Here is a 27,819-nt window from a genome sequence, read left to right on the forward strand (position 1 = left end):
TAATAACTCTTAACTCTCAATAGCATAATAACTGAATGTGAGCAACCTTGTTCAACTGTAAACACACAAATAGGTAAAGCTTGCTTTATCACTTCATTCCCCTCTGCGAATCTCAATATTGATCCATATATAAGGCGCACCTGATTATAAGGCGCACCATCAGCTTTTAAATAAAAAATAAGGCTTTTAGGTGCGCCTTATAGTGCGGAAAATACAGTACACACACACACACAATACACACAGCGTGGTTACTTTTGCTAGTATCACATTTTGTTGGACAGGGCTGATGACAACATCAAGTCTAGTGAAAAATCCCCAGACACTGCGGTTAAGTAACTCAGCACTAAATCATTTTAGATAATGTACTAAATAATCTCATGTTAAATTACTTAACGCATTTACGTAGTTATTAAAAATATCACAAAATAAATGTCGGCCAACTTCATTCACACTCATGCACATCGAACAGTTAAATAGGGAGAAAAAAATGATCAATCGCCAACTGTGTGTTGTGGTTCCACATGTTTATTGAAATGTTGATAAACAGGTGTTGGTTCAGACAAACAAGGTGCCATCCTCTGAAGAACGGATCCAGGCAGAGAGGTAAAGATTGTCCCACTCACACTGTTTGGCACCGACTCGTAACTACCATTCATTCCGCAAACTACATGGCACATTTCTTATTCCATCACTTTGTTCTAAACCAAACACATAAAAAAAAAAAAAACACACACACACACATTGGGATTTGGCTAAAGAAGCATTAAAACACTACATTTTTTTTCGTTCCATCTGCTCTATCGGACCAAAGCAACTGCGGATATCAGCGGTGTTTAGTAGTGATTCCAGGACAGGTTTTCCAGTTTTATTTCCACCCTGAGTATTGACACATAATATGAACCAAATACCTCTTGTTCAATTTCTTATACTAGCATCGCCCTTAAGCAAGGCACTTCACGCATTCGGCTGCTCCTGCAGATCCGTTCTGTGAGTGAAATACTGCACTGTGGTCCACTTTATGACACGGGTAAACATTTGGATATTGCGGCGTTATGGAGGAAGGCATCAGTCTGATTACAATCAAATGAAATTGAAGTGCGATGACGCGATATGTTCGTTTTAGCGGTAAACACATCACGTTTTGCTTCCGAGAGCTCTGAGCGGACGTGGGAGACTTGGAAAGCATTCGAGGGTTTCTTTTGACTCAAATGGCTCGCCGTATATTCTAAAGCTATGCTAAAACATTAAAGGCAAAAGGAGCTAACGGGGCTAATCAATCGCAACCGAAAAATCCAGTCAACAAGCGTAAGTGCGGCGATTAGATCCTTTAAAAATGTCCAGCTTCAACACAACATACAATTGACAAATAGATGATCTTCGCATCTGTACAGTTTTAACACGAATTCCAAATACACAATGAACCAAAAAAAAAAAAAAAAGATCGGAAAGGAAAAGAGCTGCGGGCTGTATTTAGCTACAACATGAAGCGTTTACTGCTAATCCCAGCACAGCCGAAAAATTGGACAGTAATAAACTCAAATCCTGTTGCGAAAAAATAACACAAATCCCATACACAGAAGTGTCATGTGCTACAAACGTTCATCCAGGGGACTTAAGTGTTCAGTCACAATACTCCAAAGGGCAACACCGCTATTACTATTTCTTGTAGTTTTCTCTTTCAAATGTGTCTCAAATGTCCCATTTCCTTGAAATAACTCAATTTCTTGCATTGAAACTCTGAAAAACATGTAACACTGACCAGCCAGCTCACATGAGCGGATGGATTAATAATTTTAAAAAGCACTTTCTTAGAATTTTTGACTACTGATAAACATACAACAGCGTGGGGTTTTTTTGTTGTTGTTTTGCGTTGCATGACGGATTTATATGATTTCAATAAATACACTTGTCCTGTATTGAAATTGGAGCTATCTAAACCCGTTGGAATAAACACTAAGATATTTTCCTCCCCAACCTCTAAAGTACCTTATTTGAAAATTGGGGAAATGTCCAGTCTACATTAATTTATACGGGTCCACATAGGACAAAAAAATCGCCTGCCTCAAATTAATTTATAGAATGTTATATCATTCGGATGCTGAATGAGATTTAATTTATAGTTTACTATTAGTGTAGGTTGTGTAATTAATTAAAAAAAAAAAAATGCTATTACCATATTTTCCGCACTATATAGCGCACCTTCAATTTTCTCAAGATGACAGTGTGCCTTGGTGCTTTAGGCAGTGCGTAAACCGCAATTTTTTTAAATGTAATCTAAAACATATTTTTCCCAATTCTTCAGACAATACTTTCCGCAAATTCTTTATTGTTATTTTCTGTTTGAAAAATTTGACGGATTTATGTTATGATGTTCCCTTTAGCACAGGGCCATCTAGTGGATGCAAATGCAACGCCAGCCACTAGTCTAGCTTCTATTCTATGCGCCTTATAATGTGGTGTGCCTTATATATGAAATCGGTTATAAAACAGGCCATTCGTTGAAGGTGCGCCTTCAACTTTTCTGATTGAAAAGTTTAAAGGACTTCTTTGATGGTTTTGTTGACGTTCCCTTTAGTACAGCTCCATCTAGTGGCTGCATTACGCAATGCCAGTCACTACTCTAGCTTCTATTCTATGTGCCTTATAATGCGGTGCGCCTGATATGAGCTGTTTCAAAATACGCCATTGATCGAAGGTGCGCTTTATAGTGCGGAAAATTACGGGAACACCTAAAGACTACAGATTTATTCTGTCCTTTTTACGTGTTTTATACTTTTGGTCCATCGCCTCAATCCAACTGGTGTGATGGAAGATATGCATTTGTGATCCGGAATCAAGAGGCTACAAATGTGCATGTAAACACAGATAAAACACAACATATAAGTTAGAATCTCTACAAGCACATTTTGAACAATTCACACCCTGTTTGCCAGTTGAATATTGGAAAAAAAGTCTTGAAACGGACTTCAATCTGGACCACTGAATACAGCAACATGTCAGCTTTGCTCTCGGCTTCCTCATAAGCAGGCACGTGCACACATAGCATGCCCCTTTTTATATAATATTGAAGAAAAAGTCTAATGAACCTTTTCGTATATTTCATTAGTCAATTTAGATACTTCATTACTTCAGGATTTAATTTAAAAAAAACAATATATATAACTAAGTACTTAGGGTTGAATGTTTGACTTGCTCTATTTTTTTGGACTTATTTGAAAAAATTTTATATCTACTGGGGCTTCCTTTTGCCTCTTTTGTTAAACGTTGAATGATTTACTGTGTTGATAGACTTAACAGAAATAAATATACCAACACATACTACTGTTTTTTTTTTCAAATCAGTTGTATATTAATCAATAATACATTTGTAAATGGATGCCGTTTTTTGGCGTGATCACTTTCCGCCAAAACGTGTGCACGTGCAAGCTCATAACACACCTGGTGGATACAACCAAAGTGGACACATCCCTGATTAACGGCAGGTTTTTGTGAGGTTTTAATGAATAATTGCCTCTTCTAGATTTGGAGAGCCTGTCAAACCTGCACAGCCAGATTAAAACATTCCCTACCAATGACGGAAATAGCCGTCAAAGTTTTTTACTGGGCTCGTAAGGTTAAAACGTGGACAAACACTAAGCCGATCATATAAAGAAAAGCAATACATCTCAGAACTGAGCACTTGAGCTGGAGGCTATCCCAGCAAACTTTTGGCAAAAGGCATGGCACCCCCAAGACTGATTGCCAGCCAATACAAGTCACATCAAAACAAACTCACGCTAGGGCCGCACGATTATGGCCAAAATAATAATCACGATTATTTTGGTCAATGTTGAAATCCAAACATGTTAATTTGTTGCCCTTTTTTTTAAACAAGCAGTATAGAAAGAAGTCTTGAAGGCTTGATAGTTACAAATAATAACCTAAAATAAATAATTGCAACAAATTCACTCGACATGGCAAAAACTTGGCACAAGCCTACTTAGAACCAAGCACATTATTTACTTTGAAGCAAATTTAAATCAGCCCGCAGTCAAAATGCCATTTTCGGTCGTTTCAAGCTAAATTTATTCCAATCGGATTTTTCAAAATGGGACAGCTAGCACAGAATATATTAGGTGAGAAACTCGACGCCATTTCACACTGGTAAATAATATATTAGGGTGAGAAAAGCAGAGGCTTTCAAAACATTGCCCCCTGGCGGCGGAATGACAAAGTGCTTGATTTGACACGTACGGTAACCGGATTTTTAAATATTAATCCCCTCGAGAATCAGCTTCATTTATCGTGGCAGCCAATAACGTGCTTTAAAATTCATATTCACATCCATGGACAATTTCGAGTTTCGTGCATGTTTTCGTATTGGCGACAGCGCTTACTATTTTGAGGTGACCCTTCATCACAGAAACCTCATCAGGGGTGTGCGCGGTATCCACCACCAGTCATAACACTTGAAATCAACACTGCGAATATTTACAAAACAGGACGTCAGCACACTTCTCTACCCAAAATGCAAATGTTTACCTGATTCCTTGGCTGATGGAGAAAAAGACTCAAAGTTGGGTACAAAGGATGTGAACTAAACAGGGCAGAATCTGGATTCAACCGGGCACTTCTCGTCTCGTTTAATCTCCGTGCATATTCAGTGGAAGGTTGCGACCACCTGCTGCGGTTGTCCTTCGTAAGACGTCCTCCGTCACTCCAAAGCACTTGGTGACGAGCCTGCTTCTTCAACAAAATAAATCATCTATGGATCAAGGACAGGGAGGCTGAGGATGGTTTTCTTGTTGATTGCCGAGAGAGATGCCAGGAAGACACACAAAAAAAAAAAAGATTGTGGGTGTCATAAAAAGTGCATTCTGGGATTGCTGATAGGCCATAAATTCAAAGACAGAAGACACTCTTGTCCCTATGTTATCCCGCGCTTCTTGTTCTACGTTCCACTTTGTCAAGTTTTGTTTGCGCCCCGCTGCCGTGAGTCACGAACTGAACTCCAGTCCGTCAAGTGTGAAGGCAGAGCGCCGCGTCGTCCCGTCACAGACAGGAAGCGGCGCTGCGAGCAGTCTAGGAAGTTTTGGGGGGCTTCAGAGCGTCTACTTGGATCTCCAAGTCTGTAATCTGTGGGAACAGCGACATGTTCAATGCGGTGGGAAATCGGAGATGGCACAAGCGTTCAAACCCAGAACCGGGCGGCCTTGACCGCGAGACTCCAATTGACGATGCGGTACTGCATTGTCCAATAGTCTTCGGGTTCGTCAGAGCCCCGCCCCCTTTCCGTCATCGGGCCGTCATTTTTATAAACCAGGCGAAATTGTGATCGGTCCGTCGGGGTATTTTTGCCCAACCTTCCGCCGCCACTAGAGGGCGACATTTGACTTTTTTGGGGGGTCATCCTTCAAGAGTTGGTCTACTTTTGTCTGTGCTCATTGTAATTATTTTTCAGTTTTAGTACTTACACTTCAATTTAACACCATGTCTGTGGTTCTACAGTTACACTGCAATTGAAACAACACAGTAATATAAATATAACACAAAAACCAAGCCATCTACGGAGTTTAACCCTAGGCCATAATACACCATTATGTTTATTAACCTACATCTGAGGGACCAGAGTGCAATCCACGGGATGGCATTATCATGCTTTACATGACACGCAAATGGTGGATGTTGGTTCACGTTTACAACTTTAAACGACAGTTTCATTACCATTTGTCTAAATTTTATCTGTCACACACACTACAAATAAAACAGTGTTGCTTTAATTCGTGAATTTAAAAACTTCTATCTTGCATGTCCTGGCCAAGAGCCAATCAGAGAAAGAATGCAATTTTCTTCTGCATTCATTGGTTACTTGAGTGTCCGCCTTGCAGTGGAAACATATCCCAGAATGCTCTTATGAGCAACAAACCTGAAACCAGGACAAAGAAAAGGAGCAACTACAAATAAATCCCCGGTAAAGTCAGCTGTGTTATAGCTGAGAATGGCAAGTAGTGAATTGACAAAACCTTAGGTAGATTAGAAACTAAAATTATAAATGAGTTTATTAAATCATTCAGAGCCATGGATGAGAATTGTTTTCTTAATATATTATGATAAATAATAACAATAATAAAAGATACAATTCTGATCAAATCCGTTTTTTTAAGGTCAGGAGCCGGCACACTTGGCTAATGCTTACCTAATAGGCAATTGAGCACTGTAGTAATAACTGTGACCATTAGATGGCAGTGTTTCCACACTTAACAGCTATTATCTACAATAATCCAACATAATGTCAATCACAGAGCACATGTTGACAAGAAAACAAATCATACAAGAGTATATGCAAATCCCACATGGATTCTGAGCGTGAGGGACACTTTCAAAATTGCCGACGGACTCAATTCAAATAAAAAGCTAAAAGCCGAACTAAATTCACTTACCTTTTCTTGCAAGTTGCCCGCCTCCTCTTTGTGCGAGGCCTCACTGTCTTCCTCCGCTTGACGCTGAGCTGCCTCCTTTTTCAGATACTCAAGTTCCCTACAAGGCGAAACAAAACATAAAACACACATGAACAAAATATTGCCTCGGCATCCCTTATTGGCTTCGTCTTCACACCCTTACTTTTGCTGATATTCTTTGATCATTCGCTTGGCTTTACTGTACTTCCTCTCCAAGGTTTGGTATTGAGCTTGGGTCTCCTTCAAGTGTTCATCCACTGCCTAAAATACAAAACACAATCGCAAACTCTTAGTAGATCAGATTCGCCCGTTTTTAATCAATTTATTCTTAGAGAAAAGAAAAGAAAAATCCCTAAGTAACAACGCAAGTAAATCTCTCCAATGTTAGTCGTACGCTGAAAAAAAAATGTACTTAAAATGGATCGGGGTCCAGATAAATCATTTTATTTTGTGCGACCACTTGGAGAAAAAAAGTTTGGTACATTCAAACGACATCTTTTAGCGTAGTAACATCTCATAACTTATGAGAATGTTTCATATTCTAATTCCAGGTTTTTGTTGTTCTCCAGTCATTTATGTAGTTATAACCTAATATTTTTGTTTTTTCATCTTGGTTGACTCATTTTGAAATTCCGTTCACTTCCCTGAGCAGACTACATTTCATAATCGAGCAAATCATAAAGTAGGCGATAAAGTAACATATGATCACTGTGTGCTTTTGTTTCATTAGCGGAGGCATACCATTATTTTTTTTTTCCACATGATTATCTCTTCCCTAATGAATTACCTTACACAGAGACTGGGCTTCCATCCAGTAACCCTCCAGTTTCTCCATCCTTTCTTTACTGTCGCGGATGCTTTGTTCCAGCTGGGCACGCTCCATCCGCCAGCGCAATTTATCCTGCTCTGCGTGAGCCAACTGGGGGAAAGTTTGTCATGGGTGAGTCAGCGAAAGAAGCTACAAATATATTGCAGTACATATGGCGGCACAGCATGCATATTGATACTTCTTTAGGGGTCGTAGCATGAAAAATCGACTTTTTGGAGCTTTTAACCATGTTCCAATGTTGATTTCTCACTCTCTCAAAGTATTACGGTGATCCCTCGCTACTTTGGCCCTCACCTACCGCGCTGTGAAGGTTCCTTGCGTACCAGACAGACGCGTTAACTATAAACGCCACGGGCGCTCCTTGAACATCAAACTACAGCAGTACATGTATTTACTTAAATCTTAAATTATTAAACCTTATACAGTAACTGTACTGTTGTCCCTTCCTGTTCCCATCCCTTTGGCTGGAGTCTCACGGTGAGCCGCGGTTATATTAGCGGTGCCCGGCAATCGGAGAAGAGTGAAGTCTGAAACGGAGCAAACACGCGTCCACCTAACAGGTGTTTCATGAGATGGGCGACACGTGATTCGCTCCCGGTGCGACCATCGACAAATGAGGGCAGGAGTAGCTACGACTCCCGGGCGGGAGTAGATTACAACTCCTGCCCTCACGTATCTTGTAGGAATGCCCGTCTCCCTCATGAAACTCTTACTGTTAGGTAGACACAAAGGGAGCACAGGAAAGAGCAGTGCTGCACCAGAGCGTTTGAAATCTCTTACCAAGATTTTTGGAATTTCAAGTGTAAACCGATTATTATCGAATATAACCGCGGCTCTCCGTGAGACTACAGCCAAAGGGATGGGGAAGGGACAACAGTACAGTTACTGCATAAGGTTTAATAATTCAACATTTAAGTCGATGTGTACTGCAGTAATATTAGTCTTAAATGTGTAAAGTATATTGACTTTGATTTGATGATGGATTGAAACATGCACTTGAACTGCAAGATGAAGCGACACGGTAGGAGCATATGAATCGTTTTACTTCCTGGTTAGTAAGATTGATACCGTTAAACTCATATTTGATAAGAAATTATATCACCAGTGTGTCAATAGTAATTTATATACAAATATTACACCGTGGAAAGTACTCTCACCTTCCTCTTTAGCAGCTGGACCTCAGCTTGGGTAACTGCATGTTTGATTTGAAGCTGCAAGTAGATGAAGATGGTATGATACAAGTGTAAACAGAGGTTCTTTATCAACCCGTAGATAAATAAACAGCACATACAATACTTGATTTGTGTTCTCCAACTATATCGTTGCTTAATATTATTAGCAAGCATTTCAGAAATGTCCATTTTTAAATTTTGAGTGCCTTTGGGGGGGGGATCAGTTGGTGGACGCTCATTGCTGGTCGGAGCCAAAATGAGTAAGCCAAACAGACAGGACACAAATTGGTAAAACGGTATTTTTCTGACCTGATATTTGAAGTGGATCTTTATCCTTCATCCTGTGAATTGTCTCATTCTCTCATCTCATTGTATTCTCAGGGCCCTGAACGCCTCGCAACTGGACTGTTCTGCTTGTCTTTGAAGATGTCTCGCCTCTCATCCAGGCTCAGGTTAATCTCCAGAAATATTCTTACGTTTCATTTTGATTAGTAGTGGGTTTTGATGAAAACAAGATCACAGGTTAGATACTGTGAAAATATTTTCAATTTTTTTTTAGGATGTTTGAGGGGGTCTCTGGAAATCTTGTGGCAGCTAAGCAATTGTCTACGTATGCCGAATAATAGTTGCCTGCTTATGACTTGTAGCATTTTGCGCTTATATTTGGTCAGATGAATATTAAATACATGAACCTGACCGCTGAAAATTAAGAGTGCATGTTAAAAGTATCTCAAAACATTAGAAGCATCAACAGGCGTTTAGCCTTTCCTCCTCTGTTGCAGTACTGTAGTTTTACCAGTGAATGGTGCTATTGCTCAGTGTTATATCTTGGTGAGCTAAAAAAATATCAACAATTAACAATTTTCTCTATGGCATGAAAAATAAAATCAATGAAAATCAGAAACTACAGAGAACTACAATGGAAAGCAATTTTATTCAATCACTATTTGTTTATTTTTTACTCTTGATGATGCAAATGAGGCTCCGCCTCTCCTGCCTCCCCTGACTGCATGTCTCTGGTTTTGTCCAGCAGCACTGAGGTCTATTAAAAGAGATGCATCTTAATCAAGAACTTAGCTCCACTAATATCCGCTGCTCCAAAAGAACAGACATTATATTGTCTGACCTAACGTTTATGCTAATTTTCGTTAGCCAATCCCTGACATTTCGTGTCAGGTTAGCGTTAAACTGCTAGCCTTTATGGTGTAGAAATGCCTCTAAAAGTATCGTAATTTTGGAACCACTCAAGTCAGGGGTAGACTTAGAATTGTGTAAAATTCACCCAAATTGCAATAAAAAAAAGGGGGCGGGGGTCGACTTGTAACCGAGTTTGATTTAGAAATACGGTACCCCCCAGAAAAGGTTTTGTCTATATTGCAGATTTTTACCTTCAGTCGGTTTTTGTGAAAAGTAGGAAGTAGATGACGCTAAGGACATAAAATCATTGTACCTCCTTGAATTTGTGGGTCAACTTCTCAGGGTCCAGCTCAACGGGAGACAACGAGTCCTGGTGTTCGGCGAGGTCGAAAACCTCGATGGAGTTTGGAAACATGGGACTCATCTCCTCATCCTCATCTGTCACATATTCACCTGTCTGAAAGACATCAATGAGAAGTGAGGTCACAATAGCAACTTCTATCACTATTTTATTATGAAAAATGGCACAAAAACGTTGTTGTGCGGAAGTGAATTCTACCTTACAAATAATATCACAAACATTTTAATCACGTTTAGAATTTAATATTGTTGATTCAATGCCAAAAGTTCACCCTGACACCCTGCAGATCCGCCAGTGCTTATGGTTATTAATTTAATGTTCATGTAAAAACATTTTGTGCACGACTGGTGAATACTTCCCTCTCTGGCCAGCAGGTGGGGATGATGGACTATGTTTAAGAATACTAAACCTGTAGTGCAGTTCTTTATATTACGCATTATATTACGTTTTAGTGCACGGATCGTTATCATTTAGTCTTACCTCCTCATCGTCGTCCATGTACTGCTTGTATCGCTGCTCCATCATCTCTCGCTGCCATCTCTCCTGTTCCAGAGTTTGTTGGATAAGCTGAGCCACTTCGCTCTGTTCCCCGGGCTTCTCCCGACCGATCACAAACCTGGAAAGGATATGCCATTAAGATAACCTTTCCGATAAGCCCTTTTTACGAGCCCGTCGTTTCCAAAGCACAACCGAGCATTGAAATATGCATTTATGACCAAAGTGGTGATAAAAATCACAAATCGTCGGGAAACAAAGGAAACGGTACAGTAACAAATATAGATGTTTACATACAGGAAAGTTTCAATGTGCCAGACATGTAAAGGTCGATACGAAGCATTTGCATTGCTTACTTGACAGTGCCTGATGTGTTGCGTAGGACAGAGGCAGCAAAGTTCTGAGTCACACCAACCAGGCTGGTGCCATCAACCTCAACGATCAGATCGTTCACCTGGATCCTACAATTCAAGCAGAATACATGGACTGTATGCATGGAAAAAAAAAAAAAAAAAACAAGAATGCATGTGTATTATATGCTAACGAATAACACAGTTTTTGATACGTTTTTGTAATTTATTTATATGCCAGCTCAGCTTGTCCACTAATGAGACGCTAGTTTATTGTACCGATTTTTACTGCGGTTTTTACACGCTTCATCCACACTTCCCACCAACGATTCACACCGTGCCGTAAAACTAACAAAAATAAAATAAAACATTAGCTATGGCTGACATTGTACCAACGATATTCACCTAAAAGCACATACGTAACATACCGCTTTGGGCTGTTGCGTCTGTCGGCGTCGTTAGCACTTTAGCTGGTGGACTGAATGACGTCACACGGGAAGCACTTCGCATGACCGCAAAATAAACTTAGGTAAATGTAAATGCTCAAAATAATCCCAAAATATAAAATTGGATTTGAGTCAAATGCAGCAGTGACCATCTCATCCTGAGAGATCCAAACTGAAGCAATTGAAGGAATGTTAGTTGACATAAAGCAGCTATCCTGCTAGCAGCTCTGCAGCAAATATTATGTGACATTTAGAGGATCTATAAACCCAAAAGGATCGAGGAAGCCTTTTAGACGAAACACAATTAAGCTTTTAGCCTCTAGTGAGACAAGCGAAAAACAAGCATGCCCTTTTTCCTTCGCCTCCTCGATCAATTTGCCTTTTAGTAGAACAAACTGGCAGTCAAAACTTAAATGGGTTAACCCTTCATTGTGAATCCAACACCGATAAATCATTTGGATCGAAATTGAACCAACACCTTTACCTGCCGTCTCGCTGTGCGGCTCCGCCCTCGGTCACCGTTTTGACGAAGATGCCCAGTTTCTCCAGACCCATGTCAGCTCCTGCGCCCATTCCGATGATACTGATCCCGAGACCGTCACTGTCTGAAACGCACATGCACTGTGTTCATAACATATCCTGTAAATCTATAAACCAAACGCAATGGCTATAATAAGCTTTTATTTTGAAGTCTGCCTTCGCAGGGGTGGTCGACACTTTCTTAAATTCCGTTTTTACTGGGAGGAATGATGAGGGCGAATTACTTTTTATTTGCAATAGCCAATCAAATTCGAGAGCTTTCGTCTTTCATTCTCGTAGCTGGCATGTCAACCAATCAAAATAAAGGATAGCGTAGCAGAACAGAGCGGCTTATGTGACTGTATCTCCTTGACCATCTCTATTTATTGATCTGAAATGATCTTCAAATTGTCCAACACGTGTGGGGGCGGTTGCTAGTTCAATTCCATAGCCTCCAGAATTACACTCCTAATTAGGCTAATCCCCACTGACTTTAATCTCCTAATAGGATAACGGAGTTGTCGGCCGACAGATGTATTCGCGTACAGTATGCTCACTGACTCGGCGCCTTATCACTGACCAAATGCAGAAAACGTTCTGCCTTTACAAAGATTATACAGTATAATATGATTGACGCTACCAGAGAAGTATTATTATTTTAATCCCTGGGTGTCCGGGGATTTTTCACTAGCCTGGCCTTATCAAAGGGTCATAACATCGTCAAATATAAAAATATATTTTCTTTCAAGCCCTCAAAATGTTCAGTGATATCAACCCTATCCATACATATCCAAAAAATAAAATATAAAAATAAAACATTTGCCCCCTTTACTTACTAAAATTGCGATAATAGCAAAAGTAACTATGCTGTTTGGTTCTATATTTAAGAAATTAAAATAGGAATATTTATGACAGAGTATTATGATTTTTGAAGATTTTTTGCATTATGTGAGTCCAGGCTAAGCCAATCATGGGAGTCATTGAAAGGCTTGCAAGTGTCAAAAGTTGGCAGTTTGCGCCACCTGGTGGTTTTGGGGTTGTCAACACAAAATTTTTTACTGCGCCTAGTTCGCGAGTTGCCGTTGAAAGGATTAATGCAAAAATCAAGGAAAATGGAGGATAAAACATCAAGTTTTCAATATGTCCAAAATAGTCAATATTTCCAATTTTGAATGGCAGTAAATGAGCTTGACATGGGCTAAATTTGACACCTATAGGGTGTACCCCTCGACCTCCCGTTTGCAAGCATTTAGAAGTGACGGCAGCATGGCATATTGAGTGTCGTTGTGTTTTGACAATCAATGCAATATTTTACCCACCTAGTGTTTTTTTTGTTTGCTTTCCCTTTGTTATAATACATCAAAAACATCAAAAAGCCCGAATTGGATCAAAATTTCCAATTTTGATTATCGTAGTTTTCAGTGGTCTAGTACGGCACTGCATTGTAATGAAAGCTGTTCCGAATATATTCCAAAAGTGGTCACAGTATTGTGCCTGCTTGTTGTTCTCAGTCGTTTTAGAAATGTACTGTAATGTGTGAGTGTGTGTGTGTGTGTGTGTTTACCTTTCTCCAGCTCAACGGGAAACAGATCCAGCTTCTCAACTCTCTTCTCTAGCTCATACTCGGCCGACGCTGCCATGGGATCCACGTCATCATTACGCCGATCATAGTCTTCGTTACAGTAGGTGGTGAATACCTACAAAACACGGAATTTTGTGTCAATTAAAGGGTTGTTTTCCATTTGATGTGGATTCTGACATGAATATACTGTATTCAATTATTGTTTGGGTTGCAATGTCATGTGCATTTTTCCAGGCTTAATAATTTCTTAGCAAAAGTGGTGGATGCCGATTCTTATTTATAACTTCCTGTCCTACAACTATAGAAGACGGGTTTATTGAATAATGGTCTAAATTTGTCCAAATTTCACCTGTCACATACACTAAAAGTGAAACAAAGTATTGCTGAGGTTGAACGGACTAAAAAAAGTCTTTCATTTGGGAATTAAAAAAACTTCTATCTTGCATTTCCTGACCAAGAGCCAATCAAAGAGAAAAAAACGCAAATTTGGTCTGCATCTAAGACAGGACTAAGACAGAAGGCAGCTACAAGTAAATTAACAAGTAGCGAACTGAACCAAGCCAGTTTTTTAACTCAACTGAACATATTTCTCCACTGCTTGGTGGTAATGGAAAGTGTCTACTGTCCAACATCCAAGTCAGTGACGACAAAGTGCCCACCTCTAAATGCACACCAAAAAATTGAAACCTTAGTCTGCTTTATGAAGTGCAAATACTGCATAAAACAAAAAACTGGAACCCAGAGTTGAAAATACAAGAAAAAGACAGAGAAATCGCAAACACTTGAACCGGACAACGTGATGATTGCAAAGTTAAAAAGTGGTCGATACCTCAATGATGAATTTCAATATCGCCATGACAAGTTGGAGCAAGCCAAAGAGGGATATGAAATCCTCCCCCTAATTCTAGCTGTGATAAAAACTGTGACAGGATCACAAAGAAGAGCCCGAGTGAAAACAAACGTGACCAGACATGACAGGAATTCAGGTTGAACAATGAATAGAAAAAAAAAAAAAAATGAAGATCTGGCAGGATGCAAAAACGCGCAAGGTCAACTTCAAAAGAGACGTGTGGGCGGGATGCGGAGTGGGCAGAGGCACAAGGGGGAAGTGCAACAGAACCTGCAAGTTTTAATTAAGACTGGTTTAAAAAAAAAAAAAGTTGACCAAGTCAGGTAAGTCGACTTTAAAATAAGTAGACTAAAAACATCCGCCTCAAGATCTCTACTGTTATCTATCACTTCAAAAAAAAAAAACTATAGTTGCTCGGTTTTAGGTGCCCATTTCTTAACCTGTAGGGGGCAGTCAAGAACAAAATATGCTCAGTCTACTCATCTAGAAGATGATGAAGAATTGGAAGTTAAAAGACTTTAAGGATGTGTAACGTACATATAATATTATGTATGTGTGAAGTAAATGGTCATTTACGTTTGTTGACCTTAAATGGTAATCGGTATAGCACTAATGCTAATGGTGATTGCTATCCGGATATGGTCGTGTGATGTTATCGTCAACAAAATACTGTTTCTCCATGTAGATGAGTCAGCGGCTTCAAAACAAATACAGAAATGATTTACCGTATAACCGCAGCATGGGAAAACAAAAACAAACAAATGAAATATGATTTCTTACGCTTACGTGCATTTCCATCTAATCTTCCTGAACGAACTTCATCGTTCTTTGACCCATTATAAACCACGCCCCTCCCGTTTGTCTGAAAAAAACCGTCAGCATCTATCTCAGCAATGACCGTCTCTGATCACATGGGGCCGTTTCCGTGGCAACGGCAGACTTGCCTGCCGTGATTTTGGCAATAGTACTGACTTGTTCCCTCTCCCTAGTTCTGTGTCTGATAGACATGCTAATTTGTTTGCGGCAGACACAGCCAAATCTATTTTACGCGGGCTACATAATGAATTGCATTGTGATATACGGGCACACCGTACGGTACGCGCAGACGCATTCTCACAAAGCGACAGGAATAGGGTTCGAGAGCGGGATTGTTGAACCGCTTCCTGTTGTCACGTTTCCTTCCTGTTGAGTAACTTTATAGCTGCGCCAATGTGTGTGCGACTTCGGCATGCGCCGTGCCAGGTCAAACTTTCCGTGGTGACGGAAACGTCAACAAACGGGCAGGACTGAAATAAACGACGCATATTCAAACAGGAACAAGTAAACTACTAAATATTCTATGCACAGTGTCTACTGGAGCAAGATAACAAGAATACAAACAATCAACTTGCCCTAACAAGTACAGGACGGTCATGAGATAGCTCATGAACTTCTTCACGCGGTTAAAATATTTTTTTCTGGTCCCCCTTCAACTCCATGCGCTAACTATAAATAAGATTATTATCGATAAAAATTGTCGAAGGATACCTAAATATGTATCCTTTTTAATATTAACCAAAGAAAGAAAAAAGCAATATAAATCAACTTGACAACTGTTAATAATTTTTACAGTGTTTATACTGGTTACGGCTTAGTCTAAAACTGAAAAAAACAAGTGCATCAAAGTGCTTGAAACTAAAATATATACACACACACATATATATACACACATATATATACACACACATATATTTACACACACATATATACAACTATAGAAGACGGGTTTATTTAACAATGGTCTAACTTTGTCCAAATTTCACCTGTCACATACACTAAAAGTGAAACGAAGTATTGCTGAGGTTGAATGGACTAAAAAAAAGTCTTTCATTTGGGAATTAAAAAAACTTCTTAGTGTGTCAGGGTAACAAAAAAAAAAAAAAAAAAAAAAAACAATTAGACCAAGTCCAAACATTCAACCCTAGGTAATCATTTATTTGTGTATATATATATATATATATATATGATGTGCCCTAACCAGTAGGTGCATAATTTTAATATTCCATTCATTGTAACCACACATATCTGTGTGCGTTAAAAAAAACAAACACCCAGCCACATTCCAACAGCTTTTCTCACACTCACAGGGGGAACCTTGTTCACTATTCAGCACACGTAAACACAAGAGTGCAGAGTTGAGAGGCGACGAGTTGCAAAGTGTTAAGACATCGTACAGAGGGAATCACACAGCCTCCTAATTTGTGCGCAATTCTGTTTCAGTTTGTGCTAATCACTAAAATGCAATTAAAAAAAAATGAAAAATGACACAGCATAATTTTATCAGGGGAGAGAATGGGCAAAATGTATCAATAGACACATTTTGAATGCTTCAGTCAGAGATAAATTAGGCAAAGTTTGTCGAAAAAAATCATATGTATCAATGAGTAGTTACTGTATATCCACTCCACTCACTTCAAGTCAAGTTCAACCTTAGTGTTATTTAAAAAAAAAAAAATTACAGACATAGGTTACAGCTTGGCACAACAAAATATCCTTTTTATTTAAAAGACTGTGCGAGTGAGCGAATATTATCTCTCTGTATCAGATTTTCGCCTGTTATTGGTTGGTAAGGAACGTACTCCCTTCAATAAACAGAGATTCATGTTGCCATGGCGACCAGGAAAGGGATTCTCTGAGAGCAAATGATGAATTCATTTCTTATTAGCCCATGCAAAGACGCCTGGTCATGCTAGAATGTTTTTTTTTTTTCTCTTTATAATTAGGATTTGATATATTCGCGACTTGGTTTAGTGTCCTCTTTGGGTAGGCGTGGTCAGTATAAAAACATGCAACTGGCTGGAGCGTAAACCCTGCATAAAAGTATGAAAAAAAAAAACCATGTCGTTGCATCGCTCAAGACAAACGAGCAGTCACAAACGCAAGCATGTAATAACACGTCTGGCAACCTCTCATTACATTACTACCGTCTATTTCTTTTACGTCCCCGAGAAAAGCGGCCGCCTATCAACTACTTTGACCGACTTCGTTCCAAGCTCGACCGCCACAAGACGCGTCCTCGGCGAAGCGGTCTGTGGACGGGCATTTCCAGATCCAACCAATGAAAATAATAAACACATGCGTCACCCTCTTCCTTGTGATCAACCTCCCGCAATAGGCTGGATGACGTAAGGGTCATCCATCAAACATAATTTTGCACCCCACGGCGACAATGTGTATTCTTCTGTGACTCTGATCCCATAATTCCATGTAGTCATCTTCAGTGAGGAAGTATATCATAGTTGCAACACAATGAATCAGCTGACTGCTGAGTTGCGGCTCCCCTTTCCCATGTGCGCACAGTACTGGAAGCCGTGAGGGGCGGAGCCATGACACGGTTTTGACAACCTTCCTTTCCATGTCTCCCATTCAATGTGTATTATTTTCATGCTCACATTTGAGTGAAGTCCTAACCCTAACCTTAACCCTAACCCTAACCCACCCCCCCCTCCTTAAGCATGGCTGTGGGCATGTTGTCTCCACAAATAATTTCCTATACCTGTTTCAAGCTTGCTCCAAGACAATCAGGGAAAGAAAACAGTTCTTAACTCTGACAGTGCCAGGGTAACAAAAAAAACTAGTAGACCAAGTCCAAACATTCAACCCTACGTAATTATATATATATTTATATATATATACTTTTTTTCCAAAGTGTACTAACTCAATCAAATACTAAAATGAATGAATTACCGTAATTAAGTACTAATCACTTATATTAAATCATAGAATATATGAATAAACCTTTATGCATTAAAGTAATACATTTCTTTAAGAAATTAAGTCTTTAAGTAATAAAGTAGCTAAATTGACTAATTCCTTAAAGTTGTGCTTGTGTACGAGACTATATATATATATTATATATATATATATATATATTATATATATATATATATATATATATATATATATATATATATATATATATATATATATATGGTAGGATCCCGGGTAAAGAATGGAAAGCAGTCTTTGGTAGCACCCATACCACGGAACTAGAACTAGAAGTTTGAAAGTTACCTTGATGGGCTCAGTGCTGAATCGAATCTTCCTATTGGCCGCTACGGGTTCCTCCTCCTCGGGAAGACCCTCAATCTCCGTGCAGCTGCTTTCCGGATGGTACGCGTCGTCGTCGTCCTCCTCGTCGTCGTCGTCCAACTGGCTTCCCCCGGAGTCGTCGTCGCCGAGGCCGCTGTACGCGCTCACGTCCACCGGATCGCCCTCGGAGTAATCCTCCTTCCTGGAGCCGTCCTCGTCGTTCTCCCCGTCCTCGGCCCCCGTCCGGGGGCCGGCTTCGGCGAGCTCGAGAGCCGGCGGCTCTTTTTCCCCGTTTTCGAGCGAAGCGTGGACGTCGGCTTGGAGCGACTTGTCCCCGGCCTCGATATCCCCCCGACAACAATCCTGTTCCGCGGCTAAGGGCTCCTGACAAGATGCGGCCGCGGTGCTCGAGCCCCTGTCTTCCGTCAGCGCCGCCTGGGATTCCGATTCCGCTTTGGCCTCGTGGCAAAAAGAGGCGTCGGCCGAGGCGGAGTGCTGATCACCCGAAAGTCTAAAGGTTTTCTCCTCGCCGCCCGCTGCTCCGCCGACGTCGCACTGCGGGAGCGGATCCGTGGCTTTGACCTCCGCCCCCTGGTTGTTGACACTTCCGGTTCTTCCCTCCTCTAAGTCCTCTTTGCTTGGCGGAGGCGCTTTCATCTGAGCGAGGCAAATTATACAAGCGTTCAATCACACTTAGCACGCTTCGCGGTCCACATTCAATGCCGGGGACGGAATTTCACGTGTCTTTTTTTTTCTCATTTTTTTGGGTGCATTTTTATATCGGTCGTATTACCGTATTTTCCGCACTATAAGGCACACCTAAAAGCTTTTTTCAAAAGCTGATGGTGCGCCTTATAATCAGGTGCGCCTTATATATGGATCAATATTGAAATTGGGATCGGTAGATGGGGAATGAAGTGATAAAGTAAGCTTTACCTGTTTCTTTTGTGTGTTTACAGTTGAACAAGGTTGCTCATATTGACATTCATTTATTATGCTATTTAGAGTTTAGAGTTATTATTTGAGTTATTATTGCTATTACTTTGATTATTACTATATTGTGATTGAAAAAGTTTTAAAATGTCATTAATTGAGGGTGCGCCTTATAAACCAGTGCGCCTTGTATTGCGGAAAATACGGTACTTCCAAAAATGACCATAATGGGACGAGCCGGATGTCAGTTGGCTGTTAGCGACAAGTGCCTGTTGCCGCTAACAGTAGAGCGTGTTCGCTAAGGTTATCGCATTATTTTCAATAAAACAAGCGAACGGACTGAACCAACGTGCGAGTCCACCCCTGTTCACACACAGGAATATCGTGGAATATAGTGCACGGAATTCAATTCGAGTCATAAACTTGGTGAAACGCGGATGATGCTCAACTTGGGGTAGTCGTGCTCAAATAAACTCGAATCACATCAAGAGGAAAAGGAAAAACGACTGCTGCTGCGGCCAACAAAAACCTGCGCGATCTTCGAAGCACCTTGATAAATCCATAAGCACTAAGTTCAAATAGGTGACTTCAGGATTATAAAAGTATAGATCAAGAACTACAAAAGTGAAATTTGGGCGAAGAGAATCCCTTGAAGACAAATGAATCTTCTTACCTGGCTTTTAGCAGGCCCCGATTTGGCTGGAAGTGTTGGCTTTGGTGCTGGGGCGGGTCTTGACCGACGACTGGGGAGGTAGAGATTGTTTTGTAGATCGGCTTTCTCAAACACGGCGCTGAGTTGGCTCACGGTGGGGCTGACGGCCTCAGCGGGCCCCAAAGCGGCTGCGGCGGCGGGGATGGGAACGGGAGCAGGAAGCGGGGGGTCATCCAAGCGGTCCAGGGCCTCGGTAGAGCCATTAAAGCGTGCCACGACGTCCAGCCGACTGTCCTGGAAACCCGACGCTCGCTCCTTCTTCAGCAAAATCCTGTTGGTGGCGGCTTGTTTCTCCTGGAGGAAACCATAGCGCGTGATCTTCATCTTTTAATTCATCTTCAGCTTCCCGTTCAGTTTTGAATCTTAGAGGAACCTAGCACGTTTTATCACGGCGTAAACCGCAGAATTCCAAAATGCTCCCAGGTAGTTTTTGTAACAAAAATACAGCTTGGTGAGATAGCTGGTGGTTTGCGCCGTTGTGAGTGTGAACAGTAACTTTACATCAACTCTCTCATTCCTTCTAAAAACGCCATGTGTGTTACTTCGTATCGAATGGTGGCTGTCAGGTTGATGTGTATTCCACCCATTTGTTTATTTATTTATTTTGACATCTTTTCGGACTAAAATGGCAACCAGGGTTACACTTGAGTCACCCTTCGCTTACTATATAAAAAATCGAGCGCCTTAAATCACGTACAACTTTAAAGCTATTTAGCTATTATTTATATGCTGGATTAAAATGGCGCCATCTCTGACCTGTAGCGTCCGTTGTTCAAACATCCTCCTGGTTTCCTGGAGCTTGGACAAGCCCGATGAGATGCTGGCACCATCTCCGTCCGTTCTGGCGTCAAAGCGGTTGACCCTCTCTGAAACCGTGCCCCCCAGTTTGAGCAGGGCGCTGTGGTCTACATTCTCGTTGAGGCTGGACGCCCTCGGCAGGGACAGTTTGACCGCCTGATCGTTTCCTGCCGACGAGAGAATTTTCCTGGCGTAAAATACTTTGGATTTGTTTTCATGAATGGACGGATGACACGTGTGACCAGTGATCCTCTTAATAATAAGCCAATCGTGCACTGTAGTTTTTTTTCTGTTTTAGACTAAGCTAACTAAGACTAAGCTAACATTTAACAGTTGTCAAGTAGATTGTTTTTTTTTCCTTTTCTGAAATAACAGGTTTAGATACACTTATTTACAAATAACATATTTTCCGCACTATAAGGCGCACCAAAAAGCCTTGAATTTTCAGTTGTGAGAATGCCTATACTCTACTCGTAAAGTTTGACTGACTTATCTGATTTTGTTGACGTTCCCTTTAGCGCAGCTCCATCTAATGGATGCATAACGCAAGCCCGGCCACTGCTGTAGCTTCTATTCTATGCGCCTTATAATGCGGTGCACCTTATATATGAAAAGAGTCTTCAAATAGGCCGGAATAGTGCGGAAAATACGGTAAACTTATTAATAATCGGGAAGTCCTGGGCTGCAAGAACGCAAGCCCGGCCACTTCTGTAGCTTCTATTCTATGCGCCTTATAATGCGGTCCACCTCATATATGAAAAGAGTCTTCAAATAGGTCGTAATAGTGCGGAAAATACGGTCATCTTATTTATAATCAGGCGCGAAAGGTTTTCTCTTTCCTAGGGGGGCTTGGCAAAATATAATAGAGAAGCACTGCACTCGGGTTACTGCAAGAGTTCACGATGGAGCTTATTAAATGCGGAACACTATTATTTACCAATCACTTTGGCACCATCTTCCTCATCTCCTGGCGACTGCATCTGCATGAACATATTCTTGATGCGGTGAACGTTGGATCCGTATCTCCGACCCCTCCCGTTGGGCCGAGGCAGGGGCGTCGGCTTGGAGGCGGGGTCGTAGCCTCCGTTGAGGTGATCGGTGGCTTTCTTCAGCGCCGCCAGACCCGCCTCGTAAGCGTTGCGATGCGGCGAGGCGCTGCGCGTGTTGGAGCTCCCGCTTCCCCCGCCGTTGGCGGCGGCGGCCCCGTTGTCTGCTGAGGCAGACGCGGGTCCCGTCTTCATCATGGTTGAGAATTCAAATGTCCCCCGGTGAGCAGCAGGTTAGAGGAGATGAGGGTGGCAGCATGTCTGGAGAACATGGGCTGTGAGACCAGAAGAGAAACTAAAAATGACTGTCTGTATTGATTCCATAAATGCATGTTACCATCATTTGCTCATTTCACATTTCATTGTACTTAAATGTTTGTAACCTATCGCTAAATAGGTCATATTTTCAATGGCTTTGGTAATTAAGGTCAGGATTTCTCAGAAGGACGAATGGTCCCATTACATTTATGGAACAATCCCACAGACGAAAATAAAATGAAATAAAACAATGCTCCCAACGGTTCAATTGTCCATGGTTGTATATGACGATTTGAAAAAATGCTGTCAAATTGCATCCCTTTAAATTTCGGTGACTAACAGAGCCATGATGTCAAGAAAATCACCTAAATAAAAATCATATCGCTCTCAAAACTAATACAATGATGATGTCATAAAAACATCAAACTAAATAAATCCTTGATTAAAAGGATAGTGTACATGAGGTTATTCAGCAAATATTCCAAAAAAAAAAAAAGTCCCCTCAGAGCTCATCAAAATTGAATCACATTTTAAAAACAGGCAACGATTAAGTTGGCATGTTACTAAATACTCTATGGTATTTTCCTTTGGAATCTTAACAGATCAGGTCAGGCTCAGGGGCACTTTGGCCATTGGGAAATTCGGGACAACTCCCGAACGGCCGCTCCGTTCCGTCGTGAAAAATTGATGTAAACGAGCAGACGCTGTTTTCCCATCGTCGACGAGTCCCTTCAATACATTTTTCATTGATTTTCCGTGTTATTTACCCCTTCGGTCCCGGGACGTGGTTTCTTCTATCGGGAAGTCCTGGGCTAAACGTTCTCCTGCTTGTTGCAATTCCAGCCACTGTCATTTTTAAATGTTGCCATCAAAATTCGGAAAGTTTTGAAGTGGAGCCTTCAACTGCGAGCCTTCAGATACGATTTATATTCCACGAGTCCCTTCAGATTTCGTTATTGAAGAAGTCGAAGGTCAGACCACGGATTCCGCCTCCCGTTTTGGTTCCGTTGCCGCGTTTTATTTCATACTTGTGTGACAGCTAATGTTAACAAAATTAGAGGAGAATGAATCCAAATGTAACTGATCTCAAAAAGGAATTCGGGTTTGAAAGTTGGGCAAAGAACAGCCTCGCGCAACTCATTATGGTCGACCACTGTATCATACAGTAGAATCAACCCTGCATAATCACGGTTAAGAGTCGCAATTTTGCAGACTCAGGAATTTAGTTTTGGGACTTATCGTCCATATTTGCTTGAAAAATAAAAGTCTCGCTATTCACTGCTCAGGCCAAAACTATTTTTACTTTGGTACCATCTGGTGGAATCTTGATGAATATATATATATATATATATATATATATATATATATATATATATATATATATATATATATATATATACATATATATATATATGTATATGAGGGTGTTCCAACTCTGAAATTAGCCAACTAATGATGAGCATTGCTTAGTTATGTGTCATTCAGGATCATCTAAAATCAGCTAGAGATTTGATATGAACATTCCGGCGGTGAAAAAAAAAACCTTCTTCCCATTAGTTGGAAAATAAAAAATCCACGCGGGGACAGACTGTGATCCTAAATTGAGGTTTTAATCGACGTAAACAGCATGAAAGAATATTTGCGATATAACTGACAGGCAACGCCACAACAAAAGCCTTCACCATTAAAACCCAGTGATTAGATACGTATAATGGAAAATACTTGGGTCGTAAGCTAGATAAAAACATGGGATCATATGTTTCGCCCACAGTAGTAATTATCTTTATTTTTATCCTAACTGAGTCATTTTCGACATCTGGAGAACATTCCCTTTAAAGGAGATGTGATTTTTGCCCCCTGTTCCAAACAAATTTCAGGTGTTTAACAGCATGTCTACTTTCTGACAAGCTAACGTTGTTAGCTAGTGCTAATCCAAACTTAAAGCAGCTGTTTACCTTTTGGCTTTGGGTTTCAGTCCAGCCATTAGCTCAGCCTTGCTTCTACATCATGGGTGGCGAAACTAAGTGTGGGGGCAGTTGTTATGTACGTAAATTAGATGAATTGTGACACCGCTAAAAAACATTGCGCAATTCAGATTGGTTAGCTAACAGACGTTCTCAGAAAAAGGATACTGAGTTAGTTGTTTTTGCCCCGAAGATTGTAGAAGGAAAAACACAGTAAAGTTACAACTAACATGTTCATTTTTCTCTTACCCCTTGTGGTATTATGTTACAGATTATGGATTTTTTTTTATATCACTAAAAAAAATAAACACTAGGGAGCAAAAAAAATGTCAAATTTCAAAATGCAACGATTCTGACATTTCTATGTGATTGCAGCTGGACGTGCCAGATTTGGTGTGCAAAAATAATGATTGTCCAAATTTTGGACCATATAAAACCATTATAATTACAATTTTTGAGATGCATTTTAGTGGGATTTACGACATTGATTTTCCTGCGATTTTTGCAACATTCCATTGCGCAGCGGTCAAACGACGTCGGTAAACAGAAAATTCTTTGTTGACATGTGTTTCACCTCAAGACAGTAGGTGGCAGTAGAGGTCATTTAATGGCTACGTCTTAAAGTGTCATCATCACGTCGCAGACTACAAAGACAAACCGTCCCGGTTTTTCAATTTTTTGTGAGTGTTACAAAATTTAACCAGCATGGATAGAAATATCATAAATATCTTTAAAAGCATTTGCAAAATTAGGGGAAAAAATGGATCGTGTGTAGTTTCGCAAAGTGTGTTCACAACGGTTAATATACCATTTTTAATCATGAAAATGTGCAAAATGCGGTCGATTGATTCAAATATGTCAAAGTCAGGAGAGTCAAGGACAAAGTGAAGAACTGCGTGCCATTTTTTGAGCGAGAATCACCGAACGATCCCTTGATAAGGAGTAGAATGCTTCACTTCTCATTCGAAAGGAACGAAAGAAAAGCGGCTAAAACGGCACGACGTGCTCGTCGACGCTTCCAACCTTGAGGCGAAAGATTTTCACACGCGCGCGCCTCGCAATCAAAGCACATCTTGTGATCCCGTCTCACCAAACCGGCGGCTTCTCATACAGGGATCATGTGAAATTTACTGGGCCAACGTGAACAGATGCGCGCACACAGAAAAAAGCTGGCGTCAGCCAAGACTGCATTTTCTGCGTCATTAATCAGTCCAAGAACAACTACTGTATATCCACTGCTTTTGGTTTGAGGTCATTTTCTGTGGGGGGGGGGTGCATCAACACCAGGCTTTATAGTTCTTGCATTTGATGAATAGATTTGCTCTCCTCAGGATAAACATGAGAAGCAATCTATCGATCGAGATGTTGATTGCGCAATCCCCCGCACGGCCCGCAAAAATAAAGGACACTTTAACGCTACGATTCTCTGCAATGGCGCTTTTAAAGTTAATGGAGCAAAAGTTGGATCGTCTGGAGTTCAACGACTAAATGGCTTGCTAAAAAATACAGTTGAGCACTAACGGCGCGAACATCAAGCATGAAGTCCAAGGAATTGTAGAGCCGCGAGACGGGATTGTCTTGAGGTACAAATCTGGTACAGAACGACTTGTGCGGCTTTGAAGGTCCCAATGAGCGCAGTGGCCTCCATTATTCGTAAACGCAAGATGTTTGGAACCACTACCAAAAAACCCAATGGTCAGGACAACGACTAGAAGAATACAATCAAGATCTTAAAAGATTAGCTTCAGAACCACAATCCTGGAGTGGCCCAGCCAGAGTCAGCCCAGACTCTTGGCCTCGGCGATAAATTGATATTCTCGATTAATTCCAATTTTTGTAGCACGCCATTTTGAAAATTCATACAATTGATATTTTCCTTCCCCGTTTGCTGGATACAGGAGTTGTATCGTCATTGGTTTGGGAGTGCTTAAGATTTGCGGTGACAGACGTGGAGCAATTACAGAGTCCAAATACTTTTGATTATATCCTGTTTGTATTTCTCAAAAAGAAAAATGAAAGAGTTTTTAAAATGATCCAACATAAATTGTTATCTTTTCGAATTACAGCAGAGATCTGTTCATAAAAATAAATTAACGTAATTATTTACCTACAAAAAATATACATAAAGTGTCAGACCTGTCCTCAAAAAGAAATCATTAAAGATATATATTGGTCCACAAAAAAAAAAAACTTTTTGGATGATAGTAGTGATCAGTATCACAAAAACAAATTAACTTAAAGGGATAGTGTGTGAGATTTAGAGCGTTTTTCATTACGGCCAGCAGGAGCTGCTGCAGGTGTTGCATTTACCATTGTCCGTAGCTATAACAAACATGGCCGCCTCCGGACAAGTGCCACCCCCCCATGTAATATCATTTCATAACTAAGCTATGATTATACTTAAAACAATGTTTTTGAAATTTACAATCATTTAATTCATTCCTTGGTCATGAAAAAACCGTCTAAATCTTACACACTGTCCCTTTAAGAGTCGAGAGGTAACACGTGACAAGTTGCGCCGAACCAATTCTAGTACGTAGGAGAATCTGGCTTTTAAAAATAATGAAATTGAATCAAAACTGATATTTTCCCGCAACATGTAACCAACCCAATATTCTTTTAACGGATTTTTACATGTTTCTTCAAAATCTCGAGTACCCCCTGGAGTTCCTTCAAGTACCACTGGTAGAAGACAACAATGCTTACTTTTTGTTGTGCCGTCCACCCGAATGTCGCATAATTAATACTTTCAGCCTACGTCGACACTGTCAAGCAAGCGACAAAAGCAAAGGCGTTCAAAAGCAATGTGAGACAGCCTCTGGGGTGCAGCAGATGCTTCTTCCTGCTCTATTTTTTCCTTTGCAGCCTGTACTGGCATGACCATGACTGCGAGCACACACGGCATTGAACAGAGGACACATTATGGCAACACAATACCTCCATCTATTCACAATCACTGCACAAGTGGAGGAAACTCCCAGGCCTGATGGTCCTGTGCTTAAAAAAAAAAAAAAGGCTCCACTACACTGGCATACACGCAAAAAGCGTCTCCGTGTTGGCATGGACGCCGCTAACTGCGAACGTCCATTGCAACGCACAATATTCACGCCAGCTTTTGCTTTTCTCCGGAAACGTTTAGAAATATAGCCCGTTACTGTCAAATCCAGCGTCGCACATAACAGAGCACTAAAACACGTTTCCTTTGTGTTTTTTGCGCCTCTGTCGCATTTATTGTTTATCGATTCGAACATCCTAAAATGTGATCCGAAAGAGCTCGGCGTTGTCCACGTTTTGCGTGCATGCTGTCAGAAAGAGTGCAATAACGTGTCACCGGCACCGGTTTAGGACCCGGAGGCGGGCTTAGGAGAGCCAGGCCCCGCTGGGTGTCTTTCTGCAAAGCCGCTTGCTTCGCTTCCTTCCTCTCTACCACAGGCACAAACCCACACAACGACGAACCCCGATTTCGTCTGACTCGCTCGGTTCTGTTAGTCTTACCTTAATATCCGGTTCTGTCGGGTAGATAGGAGTCCATTGTCTTTCTTGTGCTGCTGCTGCTGCTGCTGCGTCCTCCTGCTGGCTAAACAGACCGACTGCCTGCTTTCCGCTCCTCCTTCTCCTCCTCCTCCTCTTCCTCCCCCTCCCCTCATCTGTTTACCTCCATCCCGCTCTTCTCCTCGCCCTTTCCTCCCCTCTTTTCCTCATCTCCCCTCTCCTGCTATATTCCATTCTTCATCAGAAGTCTGTCGTGTTTTTCACGTTCCTGAGCACGTCATTTTTCATCTTTTATACCTTCGTAAAATCACTCGATATGATTTTAGTTTCTATCAATCAAAATTGTCGCAAACGAAATCAGGACTTT

General features: G+C 40.9%; 1 protein-coding gene and 1 long non-coding RNA gene across 4 annotated transcripts; one reads left to right on the forward strand and one right to left on the reverse strand.

The window, feature by feature from the left end:
- Nucleotides 1–507: 507 nt before the first annotated feature.
- LOC148410963 (neurabin-2-like) lies at nt 508–27,543 on the reverse strand. 3 transcript variants are annotated; one of them, XM_088437014.1, is made up of 15 exons: nt 27,456–27,543; nt 21,630–22,013; nt 20,651–20,859; nt 19,856–20,188; nt 18,232–18,906; nt 13,311–13,443; nt 11,712–11,832; nt 10,788–10,892; nt 10,417–10,552; nt 9,889–10,032; nt 8,424–8,477; nt 7,225–7,356; nt 6,601–6,698; nt 6,420–6,516; nt 508–5,115 (listed from the first exon to the last, which is right to left on the reverse strand). In XM_088437014.1, exons 2-15 carry the CDS (start codon nt 21,934–21,936, stop codon nt 5,062–5,064), a joined length of 2,598 nt encoding a protein of 865 aa, XP_088293140.1. In that variant the 5' UTR covers nt 21,937–22,013; nt 27,456–27,543; the 3' UTR covers nt 508–5,061. The 3 variants fall into 3 exon arrangements, with proteins under 3 accessions (XP_088293140.1, XP_088293138.1, XP_088293141.1); XM_088437012.1 differs by lacking the exon at nt 27,456–27,543 and having other exon boundaries at nt 21,630–22,472; XM_088437015.1 differs by lacking the exons at nt 508–5,115; nt 6,420–6,516; nt 6,601–6,698; ... (1 more) ...; nt 8,424–8,477; nt 27,456–27,543 and adding an exon at nt 8,914–9,480 and having other exon boundaries at nt 21,630–22,471.
- Nucleotides 8,211–13,465, forward strand: LOC148410964 (uncharacterized). Its single transcript, XR_015868176.1, has 3 exons — nt 8,211–8,890; nt 9,918–10,052; nt 13,321–13,465. It is a non-coding gene; the product is annotated as an uncharacterized LOC148410964 (long non-coding RNA).
- Nucleotides 27,544–27,819: the final 276 nt, after the last annotated feature.

Source organism: Hippichthys cyanospilos, chromosome 16 (genome assembly GCF_059441005.1).
Source record: "Hippichthys cyanospilos isolate Australia breed blue-spotted pipefish chromosome 16, RoL_Hcya_1.0, whole genome shotgun sequence".
Taxonomy (NCBI): Eukaryota; Metazoa; Chordata; class Actinopteri; order Syngnathiformes; family Syngnathidae; genus Hippichthys; species Hippichthys cyanospilos.